General features: G+C 44.9%; 1 protein-coding gene across 1 annotated transcript in view; it reads left to right on the top strand.

Moving 5' to 3' along the window:
• Nucleotides 1–22,129, top strand: part of LOC134854647 (uncharacterized) — a 350,978-nt gene that overhangs the window by 312,686 nt on the left and 16,163 nt on the right. Inside the window, exons 2-3 of the mRNA XM_063870995.1 lie at nt 16,412–16,511; nt 16,591–16,746. Of these exons, the coding sequence (XP_063727065.1) occupies nt 16,419–16,511; nt 16,591–16,746 (249 nt within the window). The 5' untranslated portion in view covers nt 16,412–16,418. The remainder of the gene's footprint in view (nt 1–16,411; nt 16,512–16,590; nt 16,747–22,129) is intronic.

Raw genomic sequence — 22,129 nt, 5'->3', positions numbered from 1 at the left:
CATGCTTCCGTCATTTTTTTGCTGGCATTTAAATAAAAAACCTTTTTTTCTGTCACTTCGTTGTTTGTGAAATCGGAAATCCGCGATTTTTCAGCTTCGTTTTTTTTTCTGTCAATTTTTTTTTTCAAAATGAAACAAGTCAATTTTTTGCTTAATAGCTGTTCAAAAAAAGTTGAGCTTTGTGAATAGTGTTTTATTCTACTTTTTTTTTGTTCCTTTCAATTTTTCTGATATTGTGGTTGTTGTTGTTGTTGTTGTTATTGTTGTTGTTGTTGTTGTTGTTGTTGTTGTTGTTGTTTTTGTTGTTGTTGTTGTTGTTGTTGAGGATTTATAGCTAGCTGAAGGGCGCATGCTCCCAGTTGTAATATTATAAAATGAATTCCAAATATTTCTACATCTGTTACAACCGCAAGCGAGTTGCCACGTGAAGAAATTTGGTTCTGAGAGTCGTTCATCAATAAATTTCCACATGAATTCGACCAATCTACTTCTTAAATCTATAGGTTTACTGATATCGATGTATTTCTCGGTTTGATTAACAAGCCTGCAAGTTCTGAAGAAAATTTCACTTCTGGATTTTTCAGTCCACGTCTTGTAATGTTTGAGGAGTTCCGTGGTTCTTCTTTGGACTCTCGACGATCAGGTTACCTAACAATCTCGTCATCTTCGGTCATAAACTTTGCGAGGAACAAATTACCACTCATTTGAATGAGTATTGGAAGTGGCAGAAAATTAGGAAGTCGTAACTGATTTCCATAGCACGATCACTTGATACCTGTTATATATCTGGCAGTTTTTTTATGAAATCGTCCAAGATTCCTTCTGATCATGTAGAGTCCTTTGTTCGCTTTCTTCAGTCGTTCATCATTGTGCACTTTCCATGTTAGATTTTCTGCTTCATAGATGCCGAGGTCTTTTACCTTTTTAGATTCACCCAATTTTGCAGCCATCAGCTTGTAAATTTGGACCTGTCTTCTGAACGTTATTTTGGCACACTTGTCCATTGCTAACTTCAACTTGTTATCTTTGAGATCGTCTGCAAAGATGAAAGAATCAGAGAATTCTAAGACATCAGGTAGGTCGTTAATGAAGACACAAAATAAAATAGGTCCCAAGAGTGACCCTTGAGGTACCCCGCTGGTAACATCTAGAACTCTTGAGCTCGTTTTGTCCACTCTGACAAAATGTTTTCTGTTGTTCAGGTAATCTTTTATGATCTGAAGCAAACAACCTCCTGTTTTCGCAAGTTTTTTCACCAGTTCGAGGTGAGGTACTTTGTAAGAATTGAAATATCGGTGTAAAACGCGGCGTATTCGGAGTTTGGATCGCTGTCCAGTTCTTCTTGTATCTACTGCAGAAATGGCAACCTATTAGGCAAAACAGATTTATTTTTGACAAATCCATTTGGATGTGGTGTTAAGTAACGACAGAAGTGTTCATAGAGTGTAAGATATAATGATTTCTCACAAATTTTACTATCGCTGTCTAGGAGAGGAGTGACACTGGTCGGTAGTTTTCTACTTTTCGACTGTCTCTTTTTTTGTGGATTGGGGTCACAGCAGCAACTTTGCACATGTCGGGTATCTTAAGGACTCTCTTTATGCTCTTAATCACTTTGTATAGGATTTCGCATATGATACGGGGCGTCTTTTAGAAGTAAGCAGAGGGTAAACCGTTTAGACCACGTGACTTAGTAATACCTAGCGAAGATACAATGAGGTGAATTGTCGTTTTAGAGATGTTGAAATTTGTTAATGTTGGATTTTCAATTTCCACATCTTTTATTCTGAATGGTTCTTTTGGAGTGAACACTGAACAAAAGAACTCGTTCAGCATGTCGACTTGTTTGTTGGGAATGGTACACTGAGATTCACATTTAATAAGAATTTTTGGTAGACTGGAAGATTTTCTTAGACTTTTTGGTTGTTTGAAAATTATATCTATATTTCTGGCTTGAAGCAGTTTGTTCTCATAGAGTTCCCTGTCGTGTTCCAACGTTTCTGTAACTAGTTTTTCAGTTTTGTTACTCGTTGTCTTCTATAATTATTCGGCTTTACTTTGGATAGAATTCTCTGTGTGTTCGGTTTCATCATTAAATTTGATGTGAAGTTGGAGATCGAAGGAGGAAGGCGTTGTCTGTGCCTTAATCTTCTTGCAAGAAAGATCCTAATTGCCCTTGTCGAGATACTGGTGTAGTTCATCATACATGTTTTTGATATAAGTATAACAGATAGGCTCGAACGGATTTTTCAGGTAATCATTTAATCCATCGTAGTCCGACTTAACGAGAGATGAGAAGCTTCGTGATCAGTGCAATTATAATTTTTTGAAACATTTTAGTCTTTTTTCCTCATTCAGAAAACACTTACGATAGAAAGCTATATCCAGAGTGTTCTGAGAGCAAGTCGGGTAATCAATGGCTTGTCCGAAGAGCTCATCTTCAAACAACTAATCATCAAATTTTCATCTGCATTTGGGCTTTCTGATGCTTTCCAATTTGTGTCCGTAGATTTTAGATCACCACAGATCAGGGCAGGTTTTGATTTGGGAATGCTTTTCAAGAGTTTTTGGAAGTCTTTTATAGTGTAACGATGTTTACTATCTTCCGATGAATCATATATTGCGCAGATAAAAACTTCCGAGTCGTTGAGAAAAATTTTATACGAGACGCATGAATCTGGAAAAAGGGAAATTATTTCTTCTGTTATAATAGTATTTTTGATAGCTATTAGGCTTCCTCCGTGTGAGTTGGTTTTGTCTTCAATTTTCAATACATTACTGTAGATGTCAAGCAAAAATTCTGATTCTTCGATGTTTTCATTTAGCCAAGTTTAACATAAACAGATTAGGTTATAATCAGAGGCAATTACTGCACTTGCGAATTTTGTCTTTCTTTCAATGTTAACGAGGCTTCTTGTGCTCAGCTGCAAGATTTTCAATAAACCTAGTCATGTTGATTGGGTTCTATCGGCAAATTCGACTTTCACTCCATCGTTAAACAACTCCAATTTCCTTATCTTCAGCTTTTTGCGCGGGAATCCTTCGTCCACAAGCTCCCTTCTTCTTTTCAGGATTTGATTTTCTTTGAAAGGATCTTCACTTGATAAAGCAGGCAGGATTTAAAAATTTTTTTGTAATAGTACTTCTCTTCGTACATGACTTTTCGCACGCGTATATCTGGCTTCATGCTCGCTGGAAACCGTTACCAGTAGCGTTGTAGATTTTTTTGCCTTTCTGCGTTAATCTGTTTTAGCCATTTGAGTTTTAGCACTTTTGTGTTACTCCGATTTGGCTCAGTATTTCAGTTACTTCATCGTTAGTAGTGACAAGATTTCCTCCTTGGGATTGATAGGATCCTCTGGGGTCCCCTGTGTTCTAAAACTTTGACTGATGTTGTGCTTTTTCTGTATTCCACTTCATTTTCCGCTTTCCCTCGCATTCTCCCCGTAGATTTTTCTACCGCGACTACGGCAGCGTACATTTGTTCAACTTTCTCGTATGTTGTCTTTGTAGCATTTCCGAATTTTTGTTCAACTAAGTAAGTGAGTCTCATCTCATGTTTTTCAACTTACCACCAACGTCAAGGTTCTCAATCGTTTCGTTGGCGTTCGCAAGAGTTCGGCAACGGATAAAGTTGTCTCGTTCATTGTTTTCCACACAGGCATTGCATAGCAGCATTGCATTTAATCATGTTTCTTTCAATCCATTTATAGCAGTAGGTGACAGAGCAGTTCATTAAGGAGTCAATGCATTTGTGAGTTACACGAGACACAAGAATACGCCTTCTCATTTGTAGGGATACCCTTTTTACACGTTTTACAGTTCTTTACCATGAAAACGAATTGTCAATTTGATTTTTATTCAGGATCAAGGAACTTAATCACTAGGTTCGTAACAAAAATCAGAAATTAACAACATACTAACAAACTTTTTTCTCTTCGCTTTTTGTTTTTCCTTCTTTTCTGCTGGAACGGACTTTGCTTCTTCTTGACTATTCCTTTTAGGTCGTTACAGTGAGTCCTTTCAATAGTCAAGGTCTTTATCTCCAGATAGGGATCTACATGGAGATTGCTGTAGTTTCTCACAATTTTCTTTTCTTTTCTTTTCATCTTTGAGAGCAGGGGTCAATATGCAAAATTGGGTCCCTGTCGCTCTTAACTGCTTGTACACGTCAATTGCTCCTTTCCTGGCACAAAAACCAATTCCGATGACCCTCTCTAAATTCAGGATCTCTACTACCATCTCCTCTGCAGTAAGTGGTGTTCTGGTGTCTGTGGGGGATGGGTTTTTGAGTTGTTCGCAATATCGTGCCACAAGATTAGATTTTCTGATTTAGGGATAACCCATGCTCAAGTTTGTGTCTAACGTGTTGGGGTGAAAATTGTAACCAGGCTTTGTTATAACTTGTTAGGATAGACGAAAGCGTTCTTTGGTGTTTCCAATTTCTCGACGGAATGATGTAGAGAGCTTGCTCCAAGCACAATAACCTTTTAATAATAAGGACCAACAAGGCTGCCCCTTAAATTCACTAAACTTGAAACTATTTAAATGACCTGAACTGATAAAAGCTGAATTTTGAGTTTTTGAAATATTTCCGATCTGATTATCGAGAATTTTTGGAAAATTTTTAAATGTCACTAGTATTGGGTTCGCTAGTTGAAAAATTGTAATTTTTTTTTTCTCGCGTTTGAGTAATTTGATCTGTTTTCAGTATCGTATCTTTTTCTTTAAAAATTGTTTTTTTTTCTGGTTGATTGCTGTGTAAATTGTTTTTCTTTTCAGTCGATGGAGTTTTTGAAAATGAAAATCGGTCATTTTTTTTTTGCTTCATAGTTGTTCAAAGTCATTTTTTTTCGTGAACAGTGTCTTGTTCTGTTTCCTCTAATGTTTGTTTTTTTCCTTTTTTCTGATATTTTTGTGGAACATATAGAAACTGAAATTTCAATTTTTGAATTGTTTTGGAAATGATTTTCGAACGTTTTTGCAAAATTTCTCGTTTTCACTGGCATCGGGTTCGGTTCGCCAATTAAATTTTTTTTCTCATGTTTAGTTAATTTTGATCTGTTTTCGAGCTGCATCTTTCTGATGAACAGTCCAATGACATATCTTTTTCTTTAACTTTTTGTTAGTTGTAAATCCTGTTTTTTTTTTGTTTCAATCATTTTGCTCTGATCTGTTTTTGCGGGGGCGTTCAACAGTGCCGAAGTACAACAGTGCTTAAAAAGGTGGGAAAGTTTCAGAATAGTTTACACGCATTTTCTAAAGAGCGGGAATTGGTTGACGCTAATTATCAAAGAAAATCACTCCAGTTTGGCGCCAATATGTCTGCAACTGCAAATTGAACAATTATTTTGGCGTCAAAACGTCTAAATTGCAAATTTTCTTGCTCAAATCCTTAAAATTTTACTTAAGATTAAAAACGATCGCTGTTTAATTTTTGGTTGCCGCACTTAGTATGTTAAATTTATTCAAATTTTTGGCACTGTTGGGTCACGAAAAAGCGCTTCCGTTGACGTTTTTCTACCCTGAATATGAGGGAAAGAGGACAGCACCGCAAACGTACGCAAGTGGCCGCTGAGCATCCTCGAGCCTGCCTGAATGACATGAGCTGGAACCCCGCTACGAGCGACCAGGTAATTCCCCCAGGGAGTCGCCACTTGATTATAGGAGACAGTTTGGTGAGGGATCTGAATGAGATCTTTGTCTATTGTCAGACTACCTCTCTGTCCTTCGGAGGAGCGTCAGTGGCTCAGGTCATCAAGATGATGGAATTCCAGAGCGAAGATCACCTGGATACGCTGGTAATAATACTGGGAACCAACGACGTCTCGAGAGCCCCAGTGACTCCGGAGAGCAAGTGGGAGCCTCTATTGGTATGCCTCCTGAACGAACTAGAGGAGAAGTATAGGCCCAGGCTTGTGGTGCTGTGCACGATACCACAGAACCCGATGGTGGGCACCACAGTGGCAGATTTTATGAATGGCAACGTGACACGGTGGAACGAAATGATCCGCAGTCTGGTGAGAAACAACCCTGGCGAGCTGCGACTTCTGGATCTCGAGAACATGCTGCGCTTGATCACATCGCGCTTACCAGAGATGGAATACATTTCAACACCCAACAAGGGAGACACTGGATCAATGACGTATTTCAGACGCAGTTGAGGGAAGTGGAGCAGGAGTCGAGGGCGACCAGTTCTCTGGCTTGGACCAGTTCGACCGGAGGAAATAGAATAAGGGCAAGCGTGCCCGAATCCCTCGTCAACCGCTTAGGGCCCTTGGCAATGGAGACGGCTACAGCTGCACCCATCGCTCCGAGCTCAAACGTAAAAGAGAGGCTAGGGACTGCTCCTCCTCCCAGAACACAACCGCTTGAAAGCCGACTCGGGAGATCAGTTGATCAGAACAGGAATAACTTCCACACCGTGTCTAGGAGGAACGACCCGCCCGCTACGGCGAACCCTGCTTCAGCAGCAGGACCGTCTACGAGCGCCGTGCCAGCGGAGGGAGTTGAACCAGGCAGCGTGCTGCTTTGGAACCGATCAGACCCTAGTCATTGGGGACAGTACAAGACGGACATGTCAACGAAGTTGAACATGAACACCTTGACGTGTCGGGAGGACGCAATGAGAATGATCGGCGGAGAAAGTCCCACAGTGTCGCGACTATATCGGATACCGGGCGTGGATTGCCTGCTAGCAGAGCAGGAGCAGTTCAGCTCCACGGCTACGCTCCGACACGCAGACCTGAATGGATTACCTCAGGACAATACCTTTGGACCTTTGAATACCCGGTCTCTTACGGACATCCGCCAGAGAGCCAGGGACCTGCTGACGCCACCTGCTCGCAAGGGCAAGTTTCAGACAGATAACAAGCCTAACAGCAAGCATCACAAGATGTACAGGCAGTTTGCTAAACCACCCGGTCAGACGCCTGGCGAATATTCAAGAGACTACATCTGTTAGCACAGCAGGTGGCTGATGATCTCTGGTTCAGACAGATGGATCACGCAGAGAATGAGCAGGGAAGGACAGTCAGGAAAAACATGACATCAGCGGAAGAAGATCTCATGACAATGGCTTTGCGCATGAAGCCGCACAACAACTTATGGTTGTACTTGTCACCAAGACTGTGCACTTTGGGAGAAGACGCGTTCAAGCATGCGCCGGCAGTGATCAAAGAGATACACGTGTATCTGAAGAACTTGTTTGATGCCCGGGAGTTAGCCGGGGGTATGATGTTGAAATTGATGCAGGATGTAAGCACGATGTCGTTGGACAAGTTCCAAGCTGACGTACTGGCCACGAGGGCACAATATGAACGATCGGATGCCATCTTGGGTGAAATGGGAGTGGGATGGACGCCATCTTTCTTGACAGCGCCTAAATTGGACTGGGGACAGTCAATAGGCATGGTGATATGTGTGCGAAGGGTGGTCAGCATGGAGCCGCAGGTGATAGTGATTGCAGGCTCGAATGATCATCTGCAAAGCAGGGGCTTGTTGACACGTCTGACGGATGGGTCGATCCCAAGCAACGAGGTCATAGGGGTGGCGATAATGACATTGCTCTCGGCGATGGCTGAGGTAGAAACAGCAGCAAAACAACGTTTCAACCAAAATGGAGTGAAGGTGGTCTTTGTGTTGTCACCAGGGTACGCTGCATTGCCAAAACCCCTTCAGTTTGTGTACACGATGGTCACAACGATATCAGAGGGACGGTTCAATGTGATAATTCCTGCCCCGAACAGAGTGGTAGACCCCAACAATTATTACCCATCCCGATCTGAGCTTCCTGCCGTTTGGGCTGACATTTCCAATGCCATACAGGGACTCAAAGATTGTAGCACAACTCGGTTGGTGCTATATGAGGTTCTGGGGTTGGAGCTGTCCAATTTCGCCAGATTGCTGAAGTTAAGACCAGGGGTAGATGACGATCATCTGTTAGTACAGCAGGTGGCTGATGATCTCTGGTTCAGACAGATGGATCACGCAGAGAATGAGCAGGGAAGGACAGTCAGGAAAAACATGACATCAGCGGAAGAAGATCTCATGACAATGGCTTTGCGCATGAAGCCGCACAACAACTTATGGTTGTACTTGTCACCAAGACTGTGCACCTTGGGAGAAGACGCGTTCAAGCATGCGCTGGCAGTGATCAAAGAGATACACGTGTATCTGAAGAACTTGTTTGATGCCCGGGAGTTAGCCGGGAGTATGATGTTGAAATTGATGCAGGATGTAAACACGATGTCGTTGGACAAGTTCCAAGCTGACGCACTGGCCACGAGGGCACAATATGAACGATCGGATGCCATCTTGGGTAAAATGGGAGTGGGATGGACGCCATCTTTCCTGTCGACGTGCTATCCGAGGGCATCTCGGAACCTGGTCGCGAGTTTCGTCAAGGATATCAGGAAGCTGTCGGTTGGCCTGATATTAGCCCTATAAGTGACATTTGGTCATGAGAACTTCGTGAAGGGGCCGGCGAACCTCTTCACCCAAGTGTTGGCAGATTTGAGATTGGATGGACTCCTGACTCTGATTGCTATGACCTACGGTCGACTGGGTGATTTGCTTGTGCTGTTGCGTTACCCTGGACAACTCCAGCGAACAAGTCGTGAGTTCAACGCGCAGTTGGAAACCGCCTCGCTCAGGAAAATGAAAGACTGGAGGACTCTCCTGCTCCAATATCTCTTGCAACAGAACAGAAGTGTCACGGGAGAAGATAAGGTGGCGACGGATGCGGGTGAGTGTAAGCAGTATTGTGGCATGCCCTTGCTGACAGATTTGGCTGTCATGATGCGGATCGATCCGTTGGCTCTGATTCACGGACTGCGGGAATTCGTCACGGTGGTGTATGGACCGGTGATGTCTTTCGCGTTCCCGGACGTGCAAGTCAAGGCATACAGGAATTCTGTGTTGTATGTCACTCTGGTCTCAGTCGTGGATTGTTCCGTGCTGAATTGAGTAAAGCAGAGGGAGCTGAGAGGGCTGGCCAGCGACGATAGGCTGTTCGGAAGAATAGCGGAGCCAGGTTGGGTGTTGATGGATTTCAACAACCACTTCAAGTGCCGAATGGGCCGTGAAGAACTTTCCCACATCCAGTTTAACCCGAAGCTTTGGAATCTGAGACCAGTAGTGAAAGATTCAGGAGCGGCAATGAGAGTCCCACTCTTGCTAGAAGCCTACGAACACGCGAAAGAGAACCAGCAAGCGTGTTTTTCCGGGTCCAGGCCGCTGCCGGACCAATGCCCTCGATACCCACCGATAAGGAGGATGTTGTTGGGAGTCACATCTCCCGTCATTGCCCCTCGCATCAGAGCAGCTCGTGATGCAGAAAAGAGAATGCTGAAAGGGAGTGAAGGGATGGAGCCGCGCTTCATCAGCTGCAACGTTGTAGCCGCGCACAAGTTTGACTTCACATTTCCTGATGCTTGGAGTAGGAAAAAGATCAAGGCACTACCTTCCAGGAGACCAGAGGTCTCGGCTGAAATGTGGAACGAGGTGTATACTCCCACAGATGACTTATCAAGACTGAAGTGGTCAGGAGAAGTGAAAGTAGTGATGCTGGAAGTTGCAAAGGAGTGCAGAGGAGGCTCATACGTAACGATAGAAGACCTGGCACCACATGGCGAGGAGTCCGTAGAATTCCTGGTGAACGATGAATTGTTTTATCACGCAGGAGACATGACCGTACCGGCACGGCCGGACTCGGGCATAGACACACGACAAGATCCTTCAGGACCCAAGCCGAAACCTGATGCAAATGACGATGAATTGATGGATCAGGACGATGACGACATCGGGGGAAAGACGGAAAAACCGGGTGAGACGGATCTAGGAGCGTTGGAGAGAGACTTGCTAGAATACCGGTTCAGTGAAGACGACGATGGGGAAGTCGATGGGAGTCTATTGCTGATGACGCCATCGTCTTTCATGTCCCCTACCAAGGAGGCGTCGGCCGACTTATCCCCGATGGACCCAATAAGTCAGGCGAGAGAGTGCCGAAGCAGGGATCCGCAAAGATTGCTCCATGAGTCACCGAGGAGGAGAAAAATTGAAGAGTCAATGAGTGTATCCTTCCTGAGTACGCTACGGGAAGGGGAATGGGAGAGATACCAAAGTGAACTACAAAGCAAGACAGGGGCAACCTGGAGCCGAGTGAACTTCATGGAGAGGTCATGGGACGTGATACAACGATATGTGACGCAGTCCATAATGAAGGTGGGATTGAACCAACCCATCATGCGTGAGGTCCTGGAGAAAATAATGAACTCCATGGAGTCTGATCTTCTGACCAAGTCAGTTACAGAGGACAGTGCCGATGATCAGCAGGTCACAAGGAAATTACCCGTTAGACGAGCCAGAAAGGGGCTGAAGCGGCTGAAAGGAAAGACAGGAAGTCGAGCCGTCAACCAGAGAGTGGTGAAGTCAAAAGCCAGCGCAGTGGTGGCCTCTTTGACGAGCGCAGGTCGTTCAGGCGAGAGCGGGCAAGGAGATGGTGCGACGCTGACCGGGGGAGAAAAAGAGAACCTGATACCCCCTATGCTCTTGGCAGGTCTGACCACGACAGCCACGAAATCAAAGAAGACGGCACGAACCCTAGCAGACACTAAGCTAGAGATGGAGATCATCAGTCAGTGTGGATCTGGAGGACTTGAAGATTACAGGCCCTCACGAACCAACATGGCCAAGATGAAACTGGAGGGACAACTCGACGTGGTCGAGTACAGTCGAGTCACTGTGCCGGAATCGGTCCACATGGGAGATCCAGCAGGGGGTTATGTGGAGATGTTGAAGGCGAGGAACTCCGCGAGAGGGCACCTGATGGCTTGGAGCGAGAAGCGAGCCCTGCAGGAATATCTGAAAGGGCTTACGGAAAATTCTAACTTAAATCGGAAAGAATACGGCACAGTAATGTCCTCGGAAGCGAACGAAATTGGGCTGGAAAAGCTGCTGGAAATTTCTTGGAGGGCGGCCCTCCAGAGATACTTCGACGAGACGATGCATGCACCTGCGACGGTGGCAGCTTACCTAGCTCATCCGTGCACGAGAACCGACCTGCAAGCACGGTTGGCTTGGTGCTTGATGGGCATCAAGAAGGCGGAATATGAAGCCAGTAATGATTTGAAATCAAAGGAACAGGAGCTGGAGTTGATGGAAGCCCTGCGAGCGTTGATTTCAAAAGACGATTCTGCGATAGCCTGGGCTAAGCGTAAGGATGCCCTTTGCTTTGTCAGGTTCGTGGTGGATCGTATCCCCACTCCTGTTTTGGGAGAAAGCATAAAGATCATTTGGCAAAAGGGAGTTGATTGCGAAAAAAACTTCCTTAGGGCACTCCTGGAACTATATCAGGATATGCCGATGACTGTACCAAATAGGGAGTCGAATGACATGGAAAGCTATCGCAAGTTGGAAGAAGTGAGAAGATATTCCAACAAAGAATTGAAAGTGAGCCGGGAGTTGATTGAAGCAGTGAGGGGCCAAAAAGACTTTGCAACACTAGGGAAACTGAACTCGTTCCAATATGTGTCTGGCATACCGGGGATGGGGTATAATCCCTTCGTGAATGAAGAAGCCAGGGAAGCGTACTTCAACTATGAGCAAGTCATAGTGCTCAATTTCTGGGTCGAACGGATTAAAGAAACTGGAATGCTGATGGTGGAACAACCCAGGCTGGGAATTATCTTAGAAGAACGAGTGGTCGAACCCTCGGTTCCCGAGCTGAAGGGGCAAGTGAGTTTTGATTGTGGTTCTTGGGACGGTCCCTTGAAAACCAGCCTAGTAACCATGTGGGAACTCATGAAGCCTTCTTGGTGTCCCCATCCTAACGCCGGTTCAATCTGGGACATGACGGCGGATATCGCGTTAGACCTGGATGATGATGCGAGTCTACATGATCTGGCCATGATACACCATCTGCTGGCCATGAGGCTGACGAAGCGGAAGAGCAACCGATCCACGGAACTATCAGAGGAAAGTCCATCGAGCAATTGGTTGAAGCAAGGCACCTGTTAAGCTCAACATAGTGGGATGGAAGGACATGTTTGCAACTTGGGACACTGCCTGATTACGCTGAGCGAGCAGCATCGACAACTGGCACGATTATACGGAAGATTGAGCATGTCGGATAAGAGTGGCATGGAGTTGGTCGCGGACTGTCGTGGGGTGACGGATGTAAACTTGACCACAGCCTTGGGATTTTGTAGCATGACGAGTTCGATAGAATCGCTTGAGCGCCTGGAGCGTGCCCATGAGCTAGTGACGTCCCTCAGCGTGGAAGTATTCCCTGGAGCATTGCAGACAGAGCAGAAGATCGGAGGCTGGCGAGAAGCTCTGGAAAATGAAATGAATCTGAAGGATAGTGAAGCCTATCATAAACCTACTGGTTCAAAATATCTGGTGGGTTCAAGCTCCGCGCCATATTGCAATAATAGGTATCCTACACACATGGTGATGATGGATGCGAGGACGCAGCAGGTTTTGATTGACCAACTTTTCTCTGTGCCAAAGTGCGTGAGGTTGGCCAGAATGTCGGAGAGGTCATATGATTTGTTGGCAAAGATCTTTCGGGCAGTCACGAAGAGACCTGAAGGCGAGTTGCAAGACGTAGTGGGTGAAGAGTTCCTAAGATTGAACGAAGGTAATGTGAGCGAGTTCCAAAAGCAGAAAGCGAGGGGAGCGTTACCCACTGAATTCCCCACCATAGAAGAGAAAGACGATTTACACAGAATTATGATGGAGGTGGAACCGTTGCTGGGAGCCTCAGGGTATCGGACCCGAAGGAACATAGTGAGAACCCATGGGGAGTATCCTTGCCACTGCTTGGCGAAGACGTTATGGTACCCCAAACGCGGAAATCTGATGCTAGTATGGGACGTGGAGGAGTTGTACTCTACGGGGTTGCCGGATCAGAATCAACAGTTGTCAATCGTGGTGGTTAGTGCCATGCTGGCAGTGATATGGTTGGAGGCTAACGCGGACACAAGTGAACAGGAGACGGCCGTGCCGACTCCTGAGCAACTGAGCAACGTGAAGATGAGCCGTGAATTGGACCTTTTCAGAACCACCTGCAAAGTTCTGAGAATACCCAAAGCCATTGAAAGAATATGGTCAAGGCAAAGGTTGATGCCTTGGTTCCGTCCAGTGATGACGTCATGGATGTATGAACGCGCGAAGCGTCACATGTCGAGGAACAAAGATGAACGGAAGCCTATCAATCTTTCCAGCTAGATATAGGACCGGGAGCCTATAAGAGAGCATTCCTGACGCACAGAAACGCAGTCACCACGGCGGTGAAGCGAGTAGCTGGAGCGCCTTATGTAACTGAAGATGAGAAGAAAGAGGTCTTAAGAGCTGACCTAGAACGAAATGTGAGCCTGTGTCTTCACAACAGCTTTTGCAGGAACCGGGAGCAAAAGGTGAATGTGGACCTGCTACCTTGTTGCAAACCCAGGCTGTTGGAACAGGAGAGTTGGGGCACGGCCCGTAACTCCATGGACATGCTGGAGAAAATCCTAGAAGACAGCAAAGCTGAAGATCAGGATGGAGAAGCAATGGAATGAAGATGAGGGAACGAAGAGGACAAGTGAAAATGTGAACAAGAAAGGAAGAGGAGGAGAAAAAAACTTGATTGTCTTTGTGTGTTAAAACTGGAACCAATCAACCAAGTTTGATTATTGAACTTGTTAAACTTTTTGTTTTGATTTAGTTTGGTCAAACCTGACTTTGAAAATTGCTGCAATTGTTAAAATTGTTGAAAGAAAATTTTAGTTATGCTACTTATGTATATATATATAGAACATAGGTGAGTATATTTACCTATTTAAACACGACTGAAGTTTTTAACCTGTGTAAGACACAATTTCACTGTGTGGCGGCATGGTAAGTTTGGGTAAAATCGCTCGGAAAGGGTGAGTAACTCAATAACTTTCCTAGCCTAGGAGTTTCTTAGTTTTAATATCGAATAGGACCGCATAAATGACTGATTATACTTGATGAGTGACGTTAAGTTAATTTTAACGGGTGCGTGGCCGTGCCACGTCCCAACTTTTTAATCACAAAGAGCGAGAAGAAGTTTTATGGCAAGATGACGTATAGTAGTCAGAAAAGAAATTTTATCTAGGACACTCTTCATGGTGCAGATTTTGTGAAAATGTTGAAAGGCAGTGAGATGTAGTACGATGCCATTTGTGACACGTAGTGAGTTGAGGTGGAGTAGATAAATTTCCTTTTCTTATGCGATTTGTAAGATCAATTATAGAAAACTGGAGTACCAGTTGACGATAACCCGGTGTTATGCGATCAATAGGGACATTGATGGGGACTTGTCCGGGGAGTATGTGCCATTCTGCCGGATTGGCACAGTGCAACCTTCCGGCGACACGAAAGAAAACGAATAAAGGCCTTAGTAAAGAAAAATTACTGCTAAGGAGTGTTTAGATATTCCGAAAACTTGAATTTTTAAAATTTCGAATGACGGGCCAATATTTCTGAGAAATACAAAAAGACGGCCATTTTGACTGGAGAGGACGAAAATCCACAACAACGACGGAGATAGCAGAAAACAGTCGCACGAAAGAACGAGAGAAACGAAGCCTCTTATCGTGGCAATAACACACGATAAGAACCTTAGCAGCGGAAATTGGTGGAAAAGGAAGCTTCAGTGGGGAAGGAATATTCCACGGAACCCTCCCGTGCCACAAATTGGGAGAGATAACAGCGTTATCTCGGGAAGATTACGGGAGCGGAGGCTTGGTTCCCCAGAGACTGTTGTATGTGAAGGGACTATAAAGAACTGACTTTGTAGCTACTTGGATGTCGTGAAACTTTGAATTAACACCGGTTTTATTTGATATTTTAGAATATGAGTAGCTAGAAAGAGGAAAGGGTCAATCCATCTCCAATGGATTTATAATAGAACTGTCATACAAAAACATATTAAAGTAGGGTACTCGAGCCGTGTTTTTAATAGCAATCATGTAGTCTGAGGATCCGAGACTCAGCTATGTGGTTGTGTTCGCATGTAAACGAAAGCTGATCAAAAGTCGTTTGACTGATAGCCTAAAAATAGTAACTTTTTACTTAGCCCTAAACAGACCAGAAAATCAACTGGCAAGGTCGAAACGGTGAAAAACGAGTAGGATTAAGGTAACTGACGCCTGTCAGTCGTTAATAGGTACTTTTTCTACGCTCCGTCGCTGTGTAGTATTTGGGCGAATTATACATAGCTCCACACTAAAACCTATCGGGCTGCTACATAAAGATGGACGCAGACCAGATGGACACACACTAATGCCATGGCAGCGAGGACGAACCTTGGCATGGGATTCCACATGTATAAGTCGTTTGGCAAACTCTAATCTGCGAATGGGAGCTCTTCCGGGTGCCAATGCAGCTTCCGAGGCCGAAGTCCGCAAAAGAAACCACTATTCAGACCTCCCTTCCGCTGTAATTTTCGAACCCGTTGCCATGGAAACACTGGGTGGCGCTGGTAGGTCTACTGCAGTTTTCTTGAAAGAACTTGCAAGGCGAATAACAGTCTTAACGGGTTAGAAACTAGCTTTTAAATTTCTCAAACAAAAGCTAGACTTAGCGATTCAGCGCGGGAACGCTGGATGCATCCTTGAGGCAACTAGTTGACACACACCCTTCGCTTTACTGCTTCAACTGTAAACTGTGCGGTATATACGCTCTTTTTATTTCTTGTTCAATTCTCTAGAGTTGCATGAAGTTATGGGCCTTAATAATTCCATTTTATAAAAAGTTTTTCAAAACTCGCTAAAACGAATCAGATACATGCACATGGCGCATTTTATGCGAATGCAACAACTGTAGAGACCTGAAGAAACTTACACTTATAACTGAAAACTAAACTTTGAACAATGCAATGACTGGGTTTCATGCGAACCCTTGGATTATTTTCCTAAATCCTTTGGAGTGGTTTTTGGTTTTTTCATCAAGGCAGTTCACTAATGTTTCGATCGCGTGTCTTCTGAAGACTTCCATGCATAGGAGGCAGGTTTGAAAAGTAATTCGAGTTTGGCTGATTTTGTTGCTTATATTATTTTTAAGAATGTTTTTGCAACTATTTGGTACTCTGATTTTTTGATAACATTTTTCTTGGTTTACAATTTTTGCTTCGCGTTGGTGCGAAGCTCTGCTTTGGCTCTGTGTGCCAATATGGTTTGTTTCCGCACTGTTTATCGTTTTTGTGACGAAAAGGTATAAGTTCCGATTTCGATGTAAATAAGTTCGGCTGGTTTCAGCATAAAAAAGAGGTCAGCTCATGCAAAGAAATTTGCAATTGGCTCATTTGAATTTATAGTGTGTTTAGAACATGTGTCAAATAAGTTCGTTGAGAATATTCTGCGATACTTGCATAGCAACCGGGCTGTCCTTGTTTTGTGTTAGATTTGATGATGCAGAACAATGATGCTGCACAAAATACAATCAATTCCAACAACATTCGGATCCAGATTCAGCCGCAAGCAGCACAAAATATACGGATGGTAAAGAAAATTGATTTGAACGTTATACATTATCTATTCCAAATGTAAATGTATTAAAGAACAACCCAACAAAATTTAGAACGCTCCTCAAACTGTTCAAATGGTCAGCAGTCCAATTGTTGGGGGAGCCATTGGTGCTTCTCCTCGTATCAGTTCCCAGGGACAACCAATGACTTTAATTCCTGGACCAAGAGGAACAGGAGGTCTTCAGAGAGTTCTCATTCGACCTCAACATGTTTGTTCATTTTAAATTCCGAGGCTAAAACTAATCATTGTGTTTGAATTTTTTAGACAATATATGCTTTAATCTGTGATCTAGAGCGGTCAGGGCAAGTCAAAAATTAATTGGACAGCTGAAAATTAAATCACAATTACTTGGAATGTTAAAATTCAAGTATAATTTAATTTCAAGAAAAAAGGGTAATTTATAAAAGGGGCCCTTCCGTTTAGGGACAGTCTTTGTTCCCATATTCAATTAAAACAATCGATTAAAACAATGTTATCTGAAATAGGAAACTATTATAAACATAATCAGAACATAGTCCAGTATGCCCCCTCAAGTCCTTTCGTAAAGGGCTGAATAGTTCATCTGCAATGTTTCGAATAGTTCTCCTGTTCTTACTTCATTGCAGATACTCAAAAGCACTCGTGGATAAGCATGTCGTCTAACAACGCCCCGACGTCCTCAACTGACGACGAGTTGTCCGATTACCTGTGCTGTTTTCAATCACTTCCTCAACCAGTCCCGATTTATTGTGAGGCTCCAGGCACATGAGAGCACGGGGAACCTTACCTTGTGTGGACAACAGCGTAGTGGTTGCGTCCGACGACTCTGTCTGACTCACATGCTCCAAAGGCAAAACACCTGCCGTTGGGTTTTGTTGTTCGAAGAGATCTGGCTGATCAGGTTGCAGTGACGGCTCGCAGATGTCCAACGGATTCTTCTGTATACTCGGGTGAACCACTGATGATGGTTTGACCAAAGTTGTCAAAGGCTTTACCTGCGGCACCTGTGCCAAACTGACATCGGTTGGTCGAGGGTGCTCACTTAGGCCTCTGTGGTCTCTGTGAACAACTGGGAGGAACTTACGCAGAAATTTCCTATTTCGCAGAGTTACACGACCTGAACCATCCACTTTAACTATGTACTGGTCGAACTGACGTACCTCAATAACAATACCTGTCTTATCCCATTTGGTCGGATTTGGACCGCTTTGGTTTTGTATCCGGACATTATCGCCTACCCGTAGCGGTGGCAGATGACGGGTGTGTTCTACAAGTCGTTCTGAAATCCGTGCATGGCGGATACGAAGGGCATCTTCACGGGCAGCCAAGGTGTCTTGCCAAATTTTGTGTGGTTGGTACTTACCAGGGTGAATGGGAAGGAAATCCCGAATTGGCCTGCCAAAAACGCACATCGAGGGAGATAACTGCGTGGTTCGATCTGGCGTGGTTGACACGATGAGTCGCTAGCTGTGCTAAGACGCACAGATTCCCAGGTAATCTTACTAAGGACATCTCTGCTTTTGTTATCAAAGGAAGAGCAAATCTCAGTTTCTCTATTGTCGTGTACACGAATAGAAGCCAGGCACATAGTTTCTGGTGCGCCGATTGACTCAGTGGGTTGGTCGTCAGGCAATTGCATTTCTTCGGAAACCCCCACAGGATTACGTGAAACACTGTCAGCAGCTGCGTTTCTAGCTCCAGGAACGTGGACTATACGAAATCGGAACCGCAGTGTCTTCTCTTTGAGGTTTCGAAGGCGTGGGTTCTCTATATCATGTAGCGATCTGTCCCCGAACACCTTGACGAGAGGTTTATGATCCACAGCGATAATTAAGTTATCGCAACCAAGGACGAAGTGACGCGATTTTTCGAGTGCGTCGACCACGGCTAGCGCTTCACCTTCGATTGGAGCATATCTTGACTCTGCACTGCTCGTGAACCGGCTGCCAACGAGGGTCACACGTCATCCGCTTGCGCAACATAAGGGTTTGATGGGCTGGCAGTCACAATGTTTTTGCGTTAGCCAAAAACCAATTCCAGACTTGCTCCAGTCAGTCGCAAGACAAGTAGGTCTCCCCTTATCGAAAATTTCCACACCTGAGCGAATCTCGTTGATAATGACATTCTTAGACGCTTGGAACACTTGCTCAAGATGATCTGTCCATTGGAACGGTGTACCAGGTTTTAAAAGGTTCCGAAACGGACTCATTTGAGGTGCTGCAGCGAAGGAAAACGAGATTTGATTAACAAGACCGAACCAGCTTCGGATGTCCGTGATGTTCTTGGGCGATGGAAAACTTTCAATGGCTTCTAAGTATTGGGCACATGGACCAACGGTGCTATTGCTGATCTCAAATCCTGCAAAATCGACAGTTTCTTTCGCAAAAACAAACTTTGAAGGGTTTAGAACAATGCCATTTCTGCCACATAGGTGAAGCCATTCTGCGGCTTGTGAAAATGCCTCTGCGATGTCACTCGACCACAATAAAGTATCATCAATGCATTTTGTCTTGTTAGGTACCTGTGAAACAATTTCATCAAACCTGCGTGTATAGCCGTCTCCTGATGCGATGTACCCCTGAGGTGCAACACAGTACCGATACCTTCCCCACGGTGTGATGAAAGTGGTGTAGTGACGATCACCTTCGTGAAGGGAGATGCTGTGATATCCATTCCAGGCATCGAAAACCGTTTTAAAAGTGTTGCGTGGAACCGATCGCGCCTGATGGAAAGGCGACTGCGTATGATGCGTTTCGCGAGAGGCGTGCTGATTCAGTGGTTGCAAGTCAACGGTTCGTCTGTGCTTTCCAGATTTTTTGGCACATATCACCATCCTGTGACACCACCTTGTTGGTTCACCAACGGCAACTGATTCAATTACCCCCAGACGGACATCTTCGTCGAGCGCTGCTTTCACTTGATCCTGCCAGTGTAGTGGAACTGGTATTGGTGTGTGGACGCACGATGGAGTCGCTTCCGGGTTGACGTGAAGGCGTAGGGGTGGACCAGACATGGTTGGAAGAAGTTGATGGGTGCACACGTTAAATGTACTACTACTATACCTGTCTTTCAGCCAGGTTTCTAGTTTTTGCCGGTTCGCTGTAACTGGCGCAAATGGGATCTCAGAAGGGACCGGTGGCGGTGGTTTGCGCGTTGGGCATTGGCATGCACTGTCACTGGTCACTTGACATACCGAGGAGTGGGTTTCACCTACTGTAGGAAAGTTCTTAGATATAAACCCAAGGGCAATGCATGCCTGTTTAGACAAGAACAGTCTTTTAGTGTCATCGGTCAGGTATATGATCTGACGAGTTTCGGCACTGCCGGCTGCTGATTTTCCACCAACTCGCGCGACAATTGCACCGGAGATCTTGATACCTTGGTTTGTGGCGGCCGACATCTGCATTGTCACAGGAATGATATCAGATTGCTGCAAGCCTAGGAGGCGGAGGATGTTCGTACCGGCAAGACAAGATTGACAACCAGTGTCTGCAAGAGCTTGCATCTCACAATGCTTGACTTTGTGATTCCCGTCCGAGAAACCGAGTGCTGCAGAATCGTCGGGATGCACCACTACTCTGACGTCGATTACCGGTTGAGGGTGTGATGACTTACGTTTCCAAGAATCGCACAACTCGTCGTAGATATGATGATCCAGAACAAGGTGACTGATTTTACCTGATGTGCTGATACTGTGGACGGCGTCGAGAACTCCCAGCATTCCAGAATTATCGACGGGTGCTGCGGTTGAGCGTTGAGTTGTTTGTCGAGAGACTTCCATGAGGTGATGATATTTTCCGCAGTTGCCGCACTGCTTACCATATGCCGGACATTTGTTGATTCGGTCCTGTCTGTTCTGACTGTGACCAGGTTGCCCGCAATAACCGCATGTGGCACCACTCCGTGGAGTGGTAACTCGAAGCTTGTCTTTTCGTTTGTAAGTTGATAACGCGGCCTGCACAGACGATCCGTTCAGCTGAAGGGCTGATCTCTTACCACTCTCCCTGGCCTCAATAAATTGCAGGGCCTCGTCAAGAGTAAGGTCTTGCTTTGCTTGACCGAGAATGTCTAGCCGTATTTCTTCGTCTTCTATGCCTCTGATGAGCGCATCTCGAACCATGTAGCCAGAGTAACTTACCACTGCGGGCGGGTTGCAACCACACTCAACCGTGAAAGCACACACGCTTGCTTGACCTCGTAGACGGGCAGCGAAGGCACGCACTGGTTCATCTCTGTCTTGTCTGATCTGACCGAGTTGAACTCTTGCCACAAGTATGTTCTCTGCGCGAACGGCAAGTGACTTGATAGAGTTCAAAACTACCTGTTCGGTGCTGCTATTGAGCGTACCATACGTGCGTGTGAGGTCCTTCCTGAGACTCTTCGCAGCACTCGAGTAGTTGATAGATGACGTCAGGGCCGGATAATCGCGTTGCGGATTTGTACTCCGACCACCGCTGATTGAAATACTGCCAGTCCTCATTGGTTCCCCCGGAGTCGATAGTGGGCCGCTTCACCTTCTCTAGCTTCGATGTGGATGTTGTGCCTGCATCAGCTGGGTGGGCAGTTCGTGCGTGCAATTGGATGAGGTTGGAGAGTACATCTGAAGCGAGTGTGGTGTCCCATGTGGTTGGGCACTCGGGTGCTGGGCATTCAATCACGTTCATTGTTGGATACTCCAATTAGGTAGATAACATAAATGACAACAGTCTTTGTTCCAATATTCAATTAAAACAATCGATTAAAACAATGTTATCTGAAATAGGAAACTATTATAAACAAAATCAGAACATAGTCCAGTATTAAAGGTATTTACTTCAACCGTCCTTCCTCTGTAATAGCATTAATTGAATTGTTTATGAATTGAGTCTTACACAGAAATCTGCACCCCCGTATACGAAGGATAGCGCTCCTGAGCAGCGCGAAGCTTATCTTAGTTCTAACATAGTTTATTGTTTCTGAGTAGCTTTGATGCCTTTTTTCATTAAGTTTTTCAGCTATGCGCTGCATTGTCCGTGTAGCTGCTGCTGCGTCACCACCAGTGCAGCCAAAAATTAGCGGGCAAAAGCTGCTCTGATCGGCTTGTAGAACTCTCTGTTGGTAATTTGAGTTTTTTGGTGATTCGTGGTAATTATAAGCGTCTTTCAGTAGTCTTCGTGAAGTTTTTGCGTGCGGGTGGAAGACTGACATCAAAGAAGGTTCGGCTAAACCTTGAGCCCATAATCCGTTTGTTTTTACATCTAGTCGAGCGTCTTCATCAGTTGTGGTTGAATTGTTGACAAAGCTCTCGCCTTGCAACGACTGAAGTTTCGGCTCGATTTCAACATCATAGCAAACCTCGCTCATGAGGCTGGCAAAGGTATCTCTAATTTCGTCATGCCTCATGTGGGCGTATCCACCCTTTGCACAGTGATTGACCACATGCACATGTGAGTGGAATGTTGGTTGGTAACCATCCATATCTGAGATAAATTGCATCCCGGAGCTCGGATTTATTTAGGTTGAAATTATATCTGCTAAAAGGCAGTGCGTTTAACCAGTTTCAGGCTCCTTTTTCGGAGACTAGCTCAAGTTCCTTTTTTTCACTGTTGCTCAAGTTGTTAAAAATGTTAGTT

Source organism: Symsagittifera roscoffensis, chromosome 9, assembly GCF_963678635.1.
Source record: "Symsagittifera roscoffensis chromosome 9, txSymRosc1.1, whole genome shotgun sequence".
Taxonomy (NCBI): Eukaryota; Metazoa; Xenacoelomorpha; order Acoela; family Convolutidae; genus Symsagittifera; species Symsagittifera roscoffensis.
Note: the sequence above shows the minus strand (reverse complement) of the source record. Positions and strands in the feature narration are given on the sequence as shown.